Genomic DNA, 16755 nt, shown 5'->3' with positions numbered 1-16755 from the left:
AAGAATAAAAGGTTTTTATTTAGCTATCGTAATTAAACTGAGGACTCACCAGTTTACCAATGGCGTTTGAGGCTACGGCCTCAGCCTGCACAATTTTTCTATCCGTTACTAATTTAAATAGGCAAAGAAGTTTCAGCACCATTTTGCGGGAGTTATAGTCACCAACAAGGTTACTGCACATGGCAACTCCGATATTTATCGTACAAAGATAACGATGATATAAATCAACAAAACAAAGTGCCTCTAGAATTTCAATGGAAGTAATCTGTAAAAGAAAGAAACAGCATATAGGGCTTTTCAATCAATTCAGTGTTTGTTCTAAAATTTTGTGAAAGATAAAATCTTTCATATAGCCAATACAAATGAAATAAATGTTAAATTCCCTCATTTTCACGTATAACCGGGCACGTACACAAATTATGAATCGAAGTTGCTGCTCCTGAAAAATCAAGATTCTACAATTTTCCCAAGAATGTTGGGGAAATTGCTCATTGCCAATCTGAAACTGTACAATACGCATTTTGGTGTACCAGAGACAATCTTTTATCATTTTAGTGTGCTTATTCGGGATTTTATAGTGATTACAGTATTTTGGAGGTTTTTAAGATACTATTTTAATTTATTTGTTGTCAGTTTTCTTTTTTTATTTTCTTGATATGATGTGTTTAAATGAATTTAACTTTAATTATTCTCCTGTTGTTAAAGCCTCCCGGAGGTCAAGTCAAATTTGTTGGATTTTTTTTTTTTTTTTTTTTTTTTTGTTCTGCTGTTGATCTTTAAATTATACACATTTTTCTTTCTCTTAAATATCTTTAAAAAAAAATTCAATTCCCGCATAGTTTGCCATTTGTTTTACTGCTTTACCTCACTGCCTCCTCCTCTCCCTCCAGAAAACTATTAAAAAAAGTAAACCCACTTTGATAAGAAAACCTTTCATTGGCTAACATGTTGACATGTTTTTTGCACCACATATGTTGTTTTTGACACCTTTTTGAAAAATTCTCTCCGCTTCTGATAATAAGAAAATCCGATTTTTGTTCTTTAGGTTCTGCCAGCATTTCTCCAGTATCGCTATTTGGAATCAAAATAGTTGCATCTCCCAGCGGTACAGTTTTTTTCGGGGGGGGGGTTTAAATTTTGAATGAATTGTACCATAGATTTGGTGACCGCTAAAATAGAATTGTCAATTTTCTGCTGATAGTTTTTCTATCATGTCCCTTGTGTCGTAAGTTTTGAAGTATCATAGCATTTGACCCTTGTTGATTTGAAAGTTATGTTGTCAGTATTTTTGCATAGTTTTTGCCAGTGTCATTTCCATGTTTCTTTTTGTTCATACTCCTCTTAGTGCATCTTTGTTATGCATAGAGGGCAATAATATTGGCTATTATTATTATTATTATATGGCATTAAGAGAAAGGCGAGTAAATTGGCAAAGGGAACTATAGGAAATGGAGAAAAAAAAAGTAGAAATGGAGATAGTAACACCTAGATAGCATATGGAGAAAAATAAAGATGAACAAATTGGCGATGGGAAGTTTAAGACATGGAGAGAAAAAAAGTAAAAATGAAGATAGTAACACCATAGATAGCATATGGCAAAAAGAGAAAGATGAACAATTTGCCAACGGGATGTTTATGACATGGAGGAAAAAAAAGGAAAAATTAAGATAGCAACACCTTAAATAGCATATATAAAAAAAAAATAAAGATGGACAAGTTGGTAATGGGAAGTTTAAGACGTGGAGAAAAAAAAAGAAAAAATGAAGATAGTAACACCATAGATAGCATATGACAAAAAGAGAAAGATGGACAAATTAGTAATGGTAAGTTTAAGACATGGAAAAAAAGTAAAAATGAAGATAGTAGCACCATAGACAGCATATGGCAAAAAAGAGAAAGATAGATAATTTGCCAGTGTAATGTTTAAGAAATGGAGGAAAAAAAAGGAAAAATGAAGATAACAACACCTTAGATAGCATATATCAAAAAAGAGAGAGATCAAAAATTGGCAATAGGAAGTGTAACACATGAGAAAAATACTAAAAATAAATCAAGCAATACCTTAGATACCATATCACCGCTTTCCAAAATATTCACAAGTGTATCCAAGAGCCCCGAAGCAAAGACAACAGCTTGACTCTCTTCATTTTTCAGTTCCATATCTTTCAGCTCTGTGAGGTAACGTCGTGTATCTTCTAAATTACCATTCTAACAAAAAATATAAAATTACTTTATGTAAAGATAATTTTTTAAACCACATTGGCCTGCAATAACATAAAGAAAGAAAAGATCAAAAATGGAGTTTTTAAAGGCCAAATGAAAATAATGAGGAAAACACAGAAAGCAAATATTTCGAGGAAACAACCACCTTTTTTCTTCAGCGCGAACAAAATAATATGATCAAAAATAAAGCAAAACCAAAAAACAAACGCGGAAACTACAACAAAACCAATGACAAAAAAACACCAAAAATTAAATAAAATTCAATAGCAGACCAAAAATTAAAAGAATTAAAATCAAACACCTAACAACAATAAAGTGAGTTATTCGCCAATATCCGTGATTTGCACCCAAACAAATATGAACTGCCATCGACGAATACTAATGAACAACAGAGAAATAAAAGAAAAAATAATTCACTCAAACAAACGAAGCAGCAATTGAATAAAATGGAGAACTATGTTACTTGATTTTTGATTTTAACCATTGTATTTCTTGCGAATACCCTTTGAGACCTAAGGGGTTGATGGTGTATTTTATTATGCGATTGGGGAAGTGGTTCAATATTTATTTTAGGGATTAATAAAGTTTCGGCTTCAATTTTGAGAAAACCGAAATACGACTCATTTATTCTTAAATTACCTGAATGTCTGTTCAAAGCTATACCTAAATGTTGGTATTTAAAAATTTCAACAGCTTCTCTGTAGTGCTGGACAATACCTTTGTCATATGAAATGAGGTTAGTGTTGTTATATAAAACAGCACGGTCTGGATTATTAAATATGTGTCCGGAGAGGGCAGGGTCAAAATTTTCAGTTTTTTCCGCTATTTAAGGGCTATTAATTGGGGTTGAGTGTTGAGTTAATCTATCCTTACGTCGTTGATCCGTTCTTCCGATGTACCAAAGGCCACAAGAGCAAGGAACTCAGTAGACACCGGAGTTTTCACCTATCGGGATAGGGTCTTTACCTTGATAGATTTGGGAACTGAGTTTTTCTGGGTCTACAGTAAGTGAAAATTCTATTTTCTTTTTTCAAACTCTTTTGCCTATATTTAATGGTTCGCTATTACGTTTCCTTAAACTGAAAGCATGTCGTTTCCTTAATTTCTTACCCAAATTTAGGTTAGGCTATAGCGGCACAAGGTCTGAACTTTTCAGTAGCCAATCATGTCAATTACATTTTTAAATTTTTTAAGTCTGCCATTCAAGACACACTAAATCGAAGTCCAAACATGATTTCTCGAAAACTAATATTAATATTGATATCAAAATAAGATAAGAATCTATTATTGAAAACTAAACGTTTATTTAGGGGCCATTTTAGTTTATTCCCGAAATTACAACTGAAAGGAAAAACAGCACAATCTCGGAAAAGGAGGATTAATACCAAAATAGAAAATTAAAAAAATTGTCGCTATCTACAATTTTGTACGGGCCAATTCGGAATTCTGTTTAGATGTCAATTCCACTTCTATTTGATGTACACTGAAAAAGATGAGTGCATGCAAGCAAATATAAGAAAAAAAGCTTCTTTGTGAAAACTGCTAGTACTACCAGTTACAACTCCTTGAATCACCAAGCCACCTGGGGGTAACAAAGCTGCAAACACTCCCCTTTCCACCTATTTTATCCAATGCTCGACTCTCTACCCCTTCAAATGAAGTCCCAATTCCCTTTAAGTTCTTCCTTAGGACCTCTTCCCGCTTCTTCCCTTGGTCTGAGACGCAATGCCTTATTATCTCACGAGACTACATTTTATCCTTGTGTTTATATGTACTTTGTTCCCATTTAATCCTCAAACTTTTACCTGTTTTCAACAATTATAATATTCCCTTGTAATATAAAACTAGCCCTATAGTATTGGCTTTTTTGTGTTCATTGACTCAAATTCGGCACATCTGCGCTCGTAATAGAATTTTTTCAGAAATAAACCTTATCCTTTTTACCTTATTAAGAGAGTCACTGAAACTTTTTGTTTCTTTTTCACAAAAGAAATCTTTAGAACTTCCTAAGTATTTATAGAAAAGTTTCTAAATCCAAGCTATACTATCGCTGGCCTCTATTTTTGTTTCGAATGATCACCATAGGACAAGTAAAATAAAAAATATAAAAAAAGGAAAATATATTTACATCTCAAAATCAATACCTTTTATCGAAAACATTCTTACCTGTATACGCCTCACTTGTTTCTGAATGACCCACTGACCAGGAGTGAGTTTTTTCCCAAGTGTTGGGATGGGTAATGCCAATAACTCGACTTCTTCATAACTCGGTACCGTATGTTCTAAAGTTGCCTTAACTTTTTTCTTTTTTAAATGTAAAATCCCTTTGGACATGATAGCTTCATCTATTTACTATCTCCATGGAGATTTGTCAACATCAACTTCACCCTAATCCCTGCAGCGTAGTGGAGGCCATCTGAATACGCATCTATAACCCGGCTTTTGAAAAAGAAGGGAAAACTTCCAAGACAGCGACCATTAAAGGTTTTTTTTCGCGACAAGCCATGCCTTAGCGGAAAGCTTCATTTGTTAAAAACCAATAGAAAGCGAAGCTGGCTTATAAGAGAAACTAAAAGACAGTGGCCTTTTTTTTTGGGGGGGGGGGGGTATGGGGCTATAGCCCCACCCTAATTTTAGAAGGGACCCGATATCAGTTCACAATTTCTATTGATCTGAATTGTAATGTGAAAAAAATTGCTTAAAAACTGTTCTCAATTATACAAAATCTGTTTCTAATAGAGCTGTACTTCACAACACTCTATTGTGAACTTCCTTCCGAAACATATTTGTTTATCATCCCTATCTCATATGTTACAGCATATTTATTACCTTGTTGTTACAGGCACGGTGACCAACTTCCACTAAAATAAAGTAATTGACCCAGGATCTGTAATAAAAATTATACATATCGACTACGTGATTCTAAAGGAGTAATCCCCTCTATATATACGTATTACTTACTCTCTATTGCTTTGAGTCTATTTTTGAATATGTCCCAAATCTTTTGAGTTGTATGTGACTCAAGTCTTCTCTGTTTCTGGACTGTTGTAAATGTAACACTATTTTGTGTAACGATGGACTTTTTGTGTTCCTAGTAGCCATACACGAATTATTGATAATAGACGCCAGACTGCACGGGATTTTACAAGTTCCTTGCGCTTTTTCTTCTTTGCCTCCAGTTAACGCGTTAAATTTGAAATTTGATTTAATTCATAATGGTTATTTCATGAGTTTTGTTTCTTGATTTGTCTTGAAATTCAGCTTCTTGAATTTTGACAAAATCAAAGTGCGAATTCCAGACCAAGTACTTTTTTATGATTTAAGGAAGGATAAGAAGGATAAGAAAAATATACTATATAAAAGGACAATTCAAATAATCGATAAAAAATTTTGAATCACTACCTAATCTCAGATACCAAAGATTGTAACTAAATGAGAATATGAAACAAGGATAAGATTTGTTTATAAGAGAATTAAAAAGATATTGTACCAACCATAAAAGATCAAATATTTCAACTTTACAAAAGGAAGGATTTATCGACGAGGGGGAGTATGTAGAACCAACTTATAAAATAGAACGTTAGAAAAAAAATGGAAAAACAAAAGAAATAAAAGTAACCAAAAATTGGAGGGCAGCTAGGCCTCCTCCCCCGCTCCTTTATTTTCTCAAAATCGTCCGGTCAAAACTATGAGAAAGCCATTTTGCCAAAAAAATTAATATAGTAATTTCGTTTTAATTATTCATGTGCGGAGAGCCAAAACTAATTAATTCAAAAACGTTCAGAAATTAAATAAAGAATACAAGTTTTTTTAATTGAAAGTAAGGAGCAAAATTAAAACTTAAAACGAACAGAAATTACTCCGTATATGAAAGGGGCTACTCCCTCCTCAGCGCCCTGCTCTTTACGCTAAAGTTATTTACTGTTTTAAAAAAAGTAGAGTTGAGAGAAAGAGTCGAACTTTAGTGTAAAGAGCAGGGCGCTGAGGAGGGAACACCCCCTTTCAAGTACGGAGTAATTTCTGTTCGTTTTAAGTTTTAATGCCACTACTTACTTTCAGTTGAAAAAACTTTGATGTTTTCATTTTTTTTTTTATTCAGTTTAAGTTTTTTTTATTTAATATTAACAAAAACGGCTGTTAGCCCATCCGAAATGTCTAATTGGTAGGTTCAGCAGCTCCCTGTCTTTAAAAAGTTCCTCATTACATTATATTACTTATTGTTTGTACCACTATTTTCCTCAAAAAATTAACTTTCATAGAGGATGCAGATGCGATGCTTTTTTCCATACAGTCCTTATTTGCATAGAAAATAACAAAAATATCTTTAATAGTTCCAACACCCTCAAAAACAAGAACAATTGTAAAACATTCATATTTATTCCTTTAATAAAGAGAAAAACAAAATTATAAACAAATAATAGGTTCGTGAATAACCGAATCAATAATTAACTTAGGAAAAAAAAATATCTATTTTCGCACAAATTATACAGAAGACAAAAAGCATATATCTAAATACAAATTCAAAGTCTTTAGCTTGTCACTTGAAAACAAAATTCGCAGTCTAATATCAAATAACTAAGGCGTGTTTCTACTATCCTTTATTGGCAAAAAAAAAATGTCAGCACCAATTTTATCAACAAACGATTTCCATTAATCCATAGAGGATTGGGAGTGACAAGTGCAGGGCATTTAAAATTATACGTTTTCGTTGGGTGTTGAGTGCAAGCTGAAGTGCAAATGAATCCCAACTATGAGATATAACCTCTTCCATGTAGAAATAATTTAAATTGTCATATGTATTTTCAAAATTTAAATTTCATAGCAGATGTTTCTACACGCTTCTAATATGTTCTAAGGCGCATTAACATTTTTTTTTTTTCAAAAGCCATAATGGATTCTTCCACATTTATCCTTCTGTACATGAACAAAAATTATTGCTAACACTCATTAACAACATTTAAGATAGCAGAAACACGCGTCTAATCTACTCCCAACTAGTGTATGTCATTTCAAAATTATTAGGTTGACGTCGGAGCGAAATACAATGCAGAGAATGAAGTTACCAGAAAGGTGGATACTAAAAGTAGTGTTTATTGTTTTGGAGATACACTCGACATAGAGGGGGAGGGAGGGATATATCCTCAGGTACCGTAAAACTAAACTGGTCCCTCTATCTAATTGTCTGCAATTTGGGTTTCTTTGCAATTAATTTTCTAAGCAGAGGTCCTAATTTTTTTTTGAACATTTGACTTTTCATCACATATAATGCTAATATGATCAACAGATTTTACTGACAATGTGATTAAGATTATATGAGCTGAATTTGGAGAATGACGCAGGAAGAGATGTAAAAGGCCCTATGCCATAAAGAAAATAGGCAAGTTATAAGAGAAGAAACTGCAAGCTAGTACTTAGCAAAATCCACTCAAAAAAATTGTATTAGAACGTTTTAATCTTTCAAAGTACTACCTTGAATCTTCAAAGGGAACCAAACAATCGAAACGTTTTAGTTTTCCAAATTTTCAGATGCAAAGTTGGAAATAAATTAATGAAGGTTTTGAATATGATTTTTGTAATTGGGGAAAACCAAGTGACTTTTGTAGAACTTTTATCAAAGTCCTTTACAGGTGATGCGAATGAGTCTCGTATTTATAGGCCTTACCATGATTTATTTTGAAAGCAAATTACTTAGCATGGTGAAGAATAAGAGAATCTATAAAATTTTAGGAGAAGCGCTTTCCGGAGTGGGAAAGCGCTTTCCCAGAGATTGAGCAATGCCTGAATCATCAAACGCCTTTGGGTTTTAAAGAATTAAACAGGAAGTCGATCCCACTGATAGAAAAGCTTTAAGGAAGGTCCAATCCATCTATTGCATACAGATGCGAATAGATTAAAGAAACATGTAAATCATACGACAATAATTTTGAAAAACAGTCATTTATTGCAAAATATTTGCTATTCAGAAGATACAATATATTAAAGACAAATGGAGGCATTTCCTGTAAAAAAAAAAACTATGACACAGAAATTTCCGTTCTTTTGACTAGCTTGAATTCTCATGCACAAACCAATCAAGTTGTTTATAAGTTTTTTTAAGAAATTATATTACTCCTTTCTTTTTTTTACATTCTGATAGACTTTTAGACATTTAAATACTGTTTCCGATATCCTCATTTCGTCTAAACTTGGACTCCTAAGATAACAGAAGATACAAAAAAATGTTTTTTCTTTTTTTTTTTAACCCCAGAGTCTCCGACGTAAACGAATGGCTGGGACAAAAGAAGAATCTCCCCCCCCCCCCCAAGAAAAATGGAGAAAATAAAGAAGATCAAATTTCAATTTTATCGCAAAATAACGTCTATTTGCAGTCAATTCCTATTTAAACCACAGGTTTATATAGTACGAATTTATACAAAGTTGTACCTACAAAACAAGGTCTCTTAATTCTTAAGTAGTTCATCTCTTTTATTTCCTGATTTTCTTCACCACTTCCTTAGACCTTTTAAGTAGAGCCCCTCCCCCTCCCAAGCTCAAAAGATAAGAAATTTTATGCTTTGCTCTATATTTCGGCCAAATTCATCAGCTATTTTTTTTACAACTTCAACCAAATTGACGCTCATCTTTCTTACTTTTAAACCCACAAGGGAAATTCTTTTGACAGAAACCTTAAGGATGTTATTTTCAGTTGCATTTAGAGTTACAAAAAGACTAGATATGCCCTTTGGTTTAAATACGTTTAGTTGTAGAATACATTTAGAATCAGTAATTCACAGCGGGCAGGACCATCCATCCGCTATATGAACTATCTACCAATTTTAGTTATGGCCGTGCCTCTGGTTAAGACTTATTCTTAACCTCAACCTAAATTTCAACAATCTTCAATTAATTTTTTAACTTATTGAAGTTTCAATTAACGTTTAAAAAAAGAAAAAAAATATCACTACACTCCGCAAGAATAGCAAATCATTTCAAAATAAGCTTGCAAAATTAGACAAAGGCTATTTTGGAAATCACTGGGCTAAAATAGGTAACTCTGCATCCTACTAGAATCCTCGCCAAAGGTTCTAATTATGGCGTGGTCACGCTTAAAGCGATATGATGAAAGCTAAACAACAAAGATTTTATGAGATTTTTTGGAGATTGGCCGAAATAATTCAAAAGGTGTATGTAGCATTTTTTTTTCAAACTGATAAAAAAAAAGGTTTGTTGATTCAAAAAAGCCTTGAAAAAAGCCAATCTGATTGTTGACCTACTGAAGGATATAATTATTATGGTGCTTTCTTTGCTTGAAAGTATGCTCAGTTATCCCTTGATGGTGTTTCTTTTTTATTTTACCTCAAACTCTGATTCTGTGTCGTTAAAGACAGATGAACCGTGGATGGTGTAGGAGATTCTTTCTACATAGCGCCAGTTCCCACTTTTATTGCCTACCCATCCTGTTTATGCTAATTCTCATAACCTCTTGTACACTAGGTCAATTAGCCACAATCATTTAAACTTATTGACCCAAGCCTATTGATTATTTTGGTCCCAAGATCAATGCTTCCGCTATTCCCAAACTTTTGCAGGGATTCCCCTAGTTTTCCCTGAAGGAAAATAGGTTCTCCAAAATCTCCCTGACAATTAATGTTAAAAAAATCGACGATTCGTATTTTCATTAATATTCGTTGTGTTACGAACGTTATCTTCCAAGCAGATTTTTGAATGAGCAATCCTTTTCTCAAATAAAGAGATTCAAAAAAGAAAAAGAAAAACGAAATAAAAAATAAAGAAAAGAGGAACTTCTGATGTCAAACCGATCAGACCTATTTGAACGATAAAAAAATCGTCCATATTCATTACTGCAGAAACAGTAAAATAAATCTACTCTGATAATATAAAAAATTTCCGGCACAGGTGAATACAACAAATGAAAACAGATACACGAGAGTTCGTTCACAGTTGCTATGAGCAAATACACATGCATTTTTGTTAGTTTTAAAGCAACTGCTGAAATATTTCAACCAATGTAGGACTTGGAACTTAGTTCGATAGCCCATTAAGGAAAAAGGAACTAGTCCACTATAATACTAGACCCTCTAGTTAATACACAATACCTTTACTGTATATTGTGGGTACTCGGCATATCGTAAGCATTGTAAAAAATACACAAAGTTGTAATTTTTCGTTTTATTTTCTCTAAAATTGATAATATTTTAATTAACCAATAACCTTTATAAACGGATACGGTGCCTAGAGGGAGGGGGGCTGGGAGACCTGTCCCCCCCCCCACAAAAACCCAAATATTCCCAAATTTCTTGGCCCATTTTATTCCAGCTATCAAATACAATTCTTTTTTTTTATTGGTCCCCCTAAAAAAATCCTAAGTATTTGTATGTCACAAATTTTGAGAAACTAAAAAACACTAAAAAATTCTTTAGAATTAAATTTAATTCTTAAAGTTGTCCATCTGCTGTCGCTATTTAATTCAAGTTGATTATCACGCTTGAAATTTTATTTCATTCAGGAGAAATATTCCCAAAAGGGCTGAGAGAGTTTCAATTTGCACGCCGAATGAAATGATATTGATCATTACATAGATTACAATTCAATTAAAAATCAAAATCCAATCAAACAGCTCCAAAGTCTCAATCTACTGTTATATATCGGCTTTTGTTCGATGTATAAACTGTCTTTCTAAATAAACTGTTTAAGCAAAATATTAATAAAAAAAGAAAGATCTTAATCGGCTAAGCACAAAGCAAAAAGAGCTACATTCCCTTAATTAAGTAATTAAGCTACTAAAAAAACGGTATTCTGACAGATCTATATTTAAAATTAATACTTTAAATACTTTAAATACTTTAATACCTTAAATACCTTATTATTTTGATACTTTAAATATTTTTAAGCAAAAGTTTGCACTATCTATTTTCTGTCTTACTTCCAAATTTCAATTTATATTTTCACACACATATTACCATCTTTTGAATCTAGTCTAAACTCAGATGGTGAGGTATTAAGCCCCCCCCCCCTATGCCAAACTCCAAAATACTTTACAAATTGAACTATTTGGTCACTTAATTACTCAATACACCTCTGACTGACTTTATCAATAGTAACCTTTCCCCGAATCAAAATCGTCACTACAGCACTACTATAATTAAAATATTACTTCTATGAGAGGAATAATCCAAACTTAAAAATTAACCCGAGAATAGATGGCTAGGAATAACTTATTTTGTAAAACTGAAAACTGTCTCAAATTAATAAGCAACTCTCCGCCATTGCATTTCAATCGCAAACGATGATACGAAGAAGTCGCTAAGAACAAATTAAGAAAACAATCCATAACTATGGCATGTTATTCTGAGTTATACATTTACTACGAAATTTTTATGATATATTTCGACAATTCATGATTATTAGCTCTAATGGAGTTCAGCGCCACTATGCAGGCTCATGCCTATGACCCCCCCCCCTTTAAGATCATCATCAGCATTTGACGATAATGATGAGCAATCTAGAAACAAGTAAGGGATTTTGAAATAAAGAAAAGCTTAAAATAAAGTCTAAATACAAGCACGATCTACCACGGCTTAAAGCTATAAATTTTAAAGCTAATTAAGAATTAGCAATACGAAAAAGAATGATATGGCTAGGGCACGTTCTGCGGATGAAGGATGACCGATTGCAAAAGATTGTCCTTGAAGACCAACCATCTTTATCCAAACGAAAAGCAGATTATCCTTGAATGGGGTGGATGTTGCAAGGAAAGATTTAAGAGAAATAGGAACTTCCAGGGAGGCTAGTAAAAAGGGAGACTGAATAGATTGGGGTGGTGGAGAAGAGTGCGTAGCTACAGTGGAATCAGGCAGCTTGGTGCTGCAATGAATTGCTAGTAGTAGTAGTAGTAGTAGCAAAAAATAAAAAAATATATTTTTTTCAATTTCATGTATCTCATTACTTGCTTGTTGGATTTTAACTAAACTACAAATATATTTGAAATACTTTCAAGTATTCAATAGTTGGTTTGATTTAATGTATGCCGTTTCTTTAATATATTTATCACACATCTATTTATATCATAAATTGAATCCCAGTTAGATTGAAAATAAAACCTAACTTTAGATATAATTTTACACACACGCTTAAGAACTTAAAACAGCAGTTTCAACATATATTTAAATTCATCAACGAATCACCATCAATCAAATACTAGTGATTACCAAGAATATAATTTAACTCAAATAGTGATATGATCTTCGACATCGATCCAGCTGTAACCGGCTTGAAATAACCCAGAGATAGACCACGCAAAAAATGGGCTTATGTCATCCATGGTCAACTCATTATTAAGAGCAAGGACCCCAAACAAGCTCTAACCCTCGCCCAAAGCAGAACATTTTGGAGACAGCTTACGGCGCTGAAGTCTGATTCTCTCTACGCTGGCGACGTGACGAGCAAGAATGTAAATCAAGTCACACGATGTTATTGAGCTCGAATTGAACCAATTTTTCAAAAATATAATCCTATATTGAAAGTTTTACAAAGAGACAAAATAAATATTTTCAAAATAAGGGGAACAATGCTATCTGTTTTTAATGCACAGATGTTATGCTTCCCATTAGTAATTAATGTCGACCTTTAGCATTCCACTCATAATTATTCTTATGATAACATTCACTGCAATGTACAGCACTGTCAAACGCAGTACATAATATGTTTTGATTTCGGATGGCCAAAGTAGTAATTAATCTAAATTTGAAATACTAGATGAGAATGAGACAAGCTAAATGACAAAATATAGACTAATTGCCAAATTAAGATCAGTTGTTATAAAAACAATTCCATTAGCAAATTACTTTATTGGACTTTCTCTGTGTAGTCCCACCAGTCATTATCATATCCCTCGTGAACATGTTGGGTTAGGACTTTTCGTCTATGGTCACAGTATCTAGAAAGAGAAATAATAAATGCTCTATTTAAAATTATGAAAGAATATTTCTACCTAAGTTCGACGCGAATCGGACAACCCTTTTAGTTTATACCCTGATGACCAAAAAAGTAGGTAATTCCTTCCTGGCAGAGAGCATACTGAGCGCACCACCCCAAAAAAGTAACCTGGTGTATATATATATATATATATATATATATATATATATATATATATATATATATATATATATATATATATATATATATTCATATAAACAGAGGCAAAGGAAAAAACAACAGAAAAACGGAGCTTTTTGTTGGTGTTTTTTATTAAACTGTAGTAACAATGTCTTTGTCTTGGAGGGGGGAGGAGAGACGGTGCAGAAACGGGGGAGAATTACCGGGTATTTTTTTATAAGTCCGCGAAATAGTTTTCTCTACAAAATTTCCTTCTAGTTTTTCTGTTTTTTACGATTCCCATTCCAGAAAACAGGTTCTAATTCTCGTTATTTACCGTTACTGAGCTAGAGAACACTAATCACGAAAAAAAAATCACAGGAGCACCATTTTAGCAACATGTTAACACGACACAACACAGTAGTCAACAATAACACCATTAATGGAACTTAATATATTCAAGTTTTTCAGTATGTAATACATCTTTTAAGGTAAAAAACAAACGATGTTACTAAAATAAAAACGGTTATTCTATGGAGGAACTATTACCTGAAAAAAAAATCACCAATAGATCACCAAAAATTAAAACTTCCAAGAACAAAGGAAAAAAATGACGAAGAGTATCTTATTTGAAAGAAGAAAGAAATTGCTATTAGTTGATGCAAAAGTGCTTGGATCGAGCAATTTTCAAAAAGGTTGCAGGTATTTCAATCCAAAGGCGGTTTTCTGCTATTCCAAAGCTGCTCATTTATTATATACACTATCAGGTTTAAGAAATGCGCTAGTGACAAACTCCATTCCTAAGCAAAAGGATTTAAGTGCTATCCTAGTGACAAGCTCCTATATTACTTTTTGTCGAAAATCGGTCTCAAGGAGATTTTTGAGCCACGCCAGTGACAAATTCATAGGTTATCTTTGATGAAAAAACGTCGCAAAAGCATATAAGCGCCATCCGAGTGAAAAACTCATATGTTAATTTCTCCAAAATAAAAAGTTGGATTTAAGCACCGCCCCATTGAAAAGCTCCTGTTTTATTTTTGAAAAAAAAAATCTGCCACAAAATGATCTGTATGGCAGCCCCAGTGAAACACTCCTATGTCATTTTTTGCCGAAGAAACTGTCGCAACTTTATCCTGCCTAAAGGCAGGCATATTACAACTGACTAAAGGCCTACTTTTAGATATTAAAATAGGACGAATTTAAATATACATAAGTCATTACCAAAGTTCCAATTTAAATTTCCTTACATATTTTGAGAGACTTTTGTTTAATTTCGTCTGAATATTACACCTTCAAAAAATCTAATATCCGTTTACAGGCAAGGCACTGATTACAGAAAATTAATGTAGCTCAGAAGTTTTCGAACTGTGGTCCCTCGACTTCCTAGGGGTCTGCAAAGCTACGGTGGGGGTGGATCCCACGTTGCTTGTTCTATTACGCATTATCTTCTTTTATTATGCAATTATATTCTTAGATTAGATTGTACACATGTAATGAATGGTAAGGAAAAAATTGTTATAAATCATTTTTATAAACATGTATATTCATAAAAGAAGTTATAACCGTCATATTTACAGATGTAACTTTTCTAGAATCTACCTCCATTTATCTGATTATCATCATTAGATGCTATGTAAAACATTAACATAATCTTTAGTACATAAATATATTTTCCTTTTCTTAGTTTCAGGTTTAAGGGTCCACATGGTACACAGTTTTTGGGGATTTGTCATGATAACCAGCTTAAGAACCACTCCTATTACTTTCTTAAAATCATGTAGACGTGATCTCAACTTGTAGTTTTAAAATCGATGTTTTTTAGAATAAACAGGAGTCACTTAAATGAAATATGAAATGATTCAATAAGACTGAAAAGAACAAAATAAAAACATTTTTGTAGAATGACATAAAAGTAAAATAAGAAACTAAATGGGGTAATAAAACAGATTAAAATAATAAAATAGAAATTTAGGTTAATTTGTAAAAGTAGCGAGGTATTTGGCAAAAGAACACCAATATTTTTTAATCCAATGCTTAAAACAGACGTGTTTATCTCAAAATTACTAAAAAGAAAGAAAAAATAAAGACCACAAAAACTGGAAATAAACCAAAAATAAAACATGAAGCAGTCATGATATAAGATATTTGGATGAGTTTCAACGTCATTACACTCACATGCTTTCCCCTTTAGTTTTAAAAGTTCCAAGTTCTGCAGGTAACAGGAGAAAAACTACGTTTTACTGTTTAGTGCACTTGGAGTTTAAAACTGTTTGTAAAACGTTTGTTCTAATATTTTATAAATAAACCATAAAACATTAACCAAAAGAGTTTGTTATACCTTTTTAGCAACAAATTATACAGGCTACCAAAACCAGGTCTCAAACCAAATTAGAATACAAAAAATAATGAATTTTGGCATTCGGTAACCTTATTAATAAAAACAACTCTGAGAATACCCCCCCCCCAAAGAAAAAATATCATATTGTCATTTCGTTGTCGTAAGTACATTATTTTCTTTCTATTTCTACTGTTTTCTTTTCCTGCTTCCATTACCTTCTTTTTAAATGAGATTAAGGACAGATAAAGAACAAAATAAACAAATAGATGTCTTTTCTATTTCTCGTTACATCTCTATGACTTTGTTCTAATTACATTACATTGTTCATCTTCTTCATGGTAAAATTATTATGAAGACACTTTCGCATAATCTCATCTCCAGAATCTAAGTCCTATTGCGCAACTAGAGGACATATATCTAAATTGCTACTACATTACACTTCAAACTCTAGTTTATCTCATAAAACAAACTAAACAACTTTTCGATAATTTCTTTTTTTTTGGTAGTTTACTTTTTAATAATTTATTTTCGGTAATTTTTTTTCCTACATATTCATTACATTTTTTCATAAAGATCAATGAGCGTAAATCGAACAAAGCAACGCAGAAAATAAAAGCCTTTCAGAATATAATATTTGTATCAATATAAATATTAGTAAACTGCAAATAAAAGAATTAAAAACCGAATAAAAATAATTCACGGTTGCTATTCTTTTGGTATTTTTCTGCTTCTACTATTTTTTTCCGATCTAAAATAACTAAATAAATCAGAAAATTACAAGGTGACGTCTCAACTACTAGGATAGTTTTAGATATTAGTTAAGAACAAACCTGATTTTATCCTGGACTTTTTGTTTGATGTCAATAAGGTTATCAGATGTGATATCCCGTTCCAAATATTCCGATAAAGTCTCAGTTGCCGACTCCAAATCTTTTTGGTTCTCCTAAAAAGACGATTTATTATTTTTAAATAATTGATGACATTCAAAAGATTCAATTCGATTCATCTAAGAAATGATTGTGGCAGATTATTTAGGTCTTTTGGGGAAGGGGTCTAAGTCAATGAACGGAGGAAGGTCTAACAATAAAACAGAAATAGTA

General features: G+C 32.5%; 2 protein-coding genes across 3 annotated transcripts in view; both read right to left on the bottom strand.

The window, feature by feature from the left end:
* Positions 1 to 4696, bottom strand: part of LOC136041316 (outer dynein arm-docking complex subunit 2-like) — a 46606-nt gene extending 41910 nt beyond the window's left edge. The window contains exons 1-3 of one of the 2 annotated variants that reach the window (XM_065725941.1): positions 4390 to 4696; positions 2062 to 2208; positions 50 to 265 (exon numbers count right to left, since the gene is read on the bottom strand). In XM_065725941.1, coding sequence (XP_065582013.1) covers positions 50 to 265; positions 2062 to 2208; positions 4390 to 4557 — 531 coding nt within the window. In that variant the 5' untranslated portion in view covers positions 4558 to 4696. The remainder of the gene's footprint in view (positions 1 to 49; positions 266 to 2061; positions 2209 to 4389) is intronic. The other variant, XM_065725943.1, reaches the window with a different exon arrangement.
* A 1885-nt stretch (positions 4697 to 6581) lies between these two features.
* Positions 6582 to 16755, bottom strand: part of LOC136041323 (E3 ubiquitin-protein ligase ariadne-1-like) — a 53946-nt gene continuing 43772 nt past the window's right edge. Inside the window, exons 10-11 of the mRNA XM_065725948.1 lie at positions 16486 to 16598; positions 6582 to 13159 (exon numbers count right to left, since the gene is read on the bottom strand). Coding sequence (XP_065582020.1) covers positions 13069 to 13159; positions 16486 to 16598 — 204 coding nt within the window. The 3' untranslated portion in view covers positions 6582 to 13068. The remainder of the gene's footprint in view (positions 13160 to 16485; positions 16599 to 16755) is intronic.

The sequence above is a fragment of the Artemia franciscana genome, unplaced genomic scaffold (assembly GCF_032884065.1).
Source record: "Artemia franciscana unplaced genomic scaffold, ASM3288406v1 PGA_scaffold_138, whole genome shotgun sequence".
Classification (NCBI taxonomy): domain Eukaryota; kingdom Metazoa; phylum Arthropoda; class Branchiopoda; order Anostraca; family Artemiidae; genus Artemia; species Artemia franciscana.
Note: the sequence above shows the minus strand (reverse complement) of the source record. Positions and strands in the feature narration are given on the sequence as shown.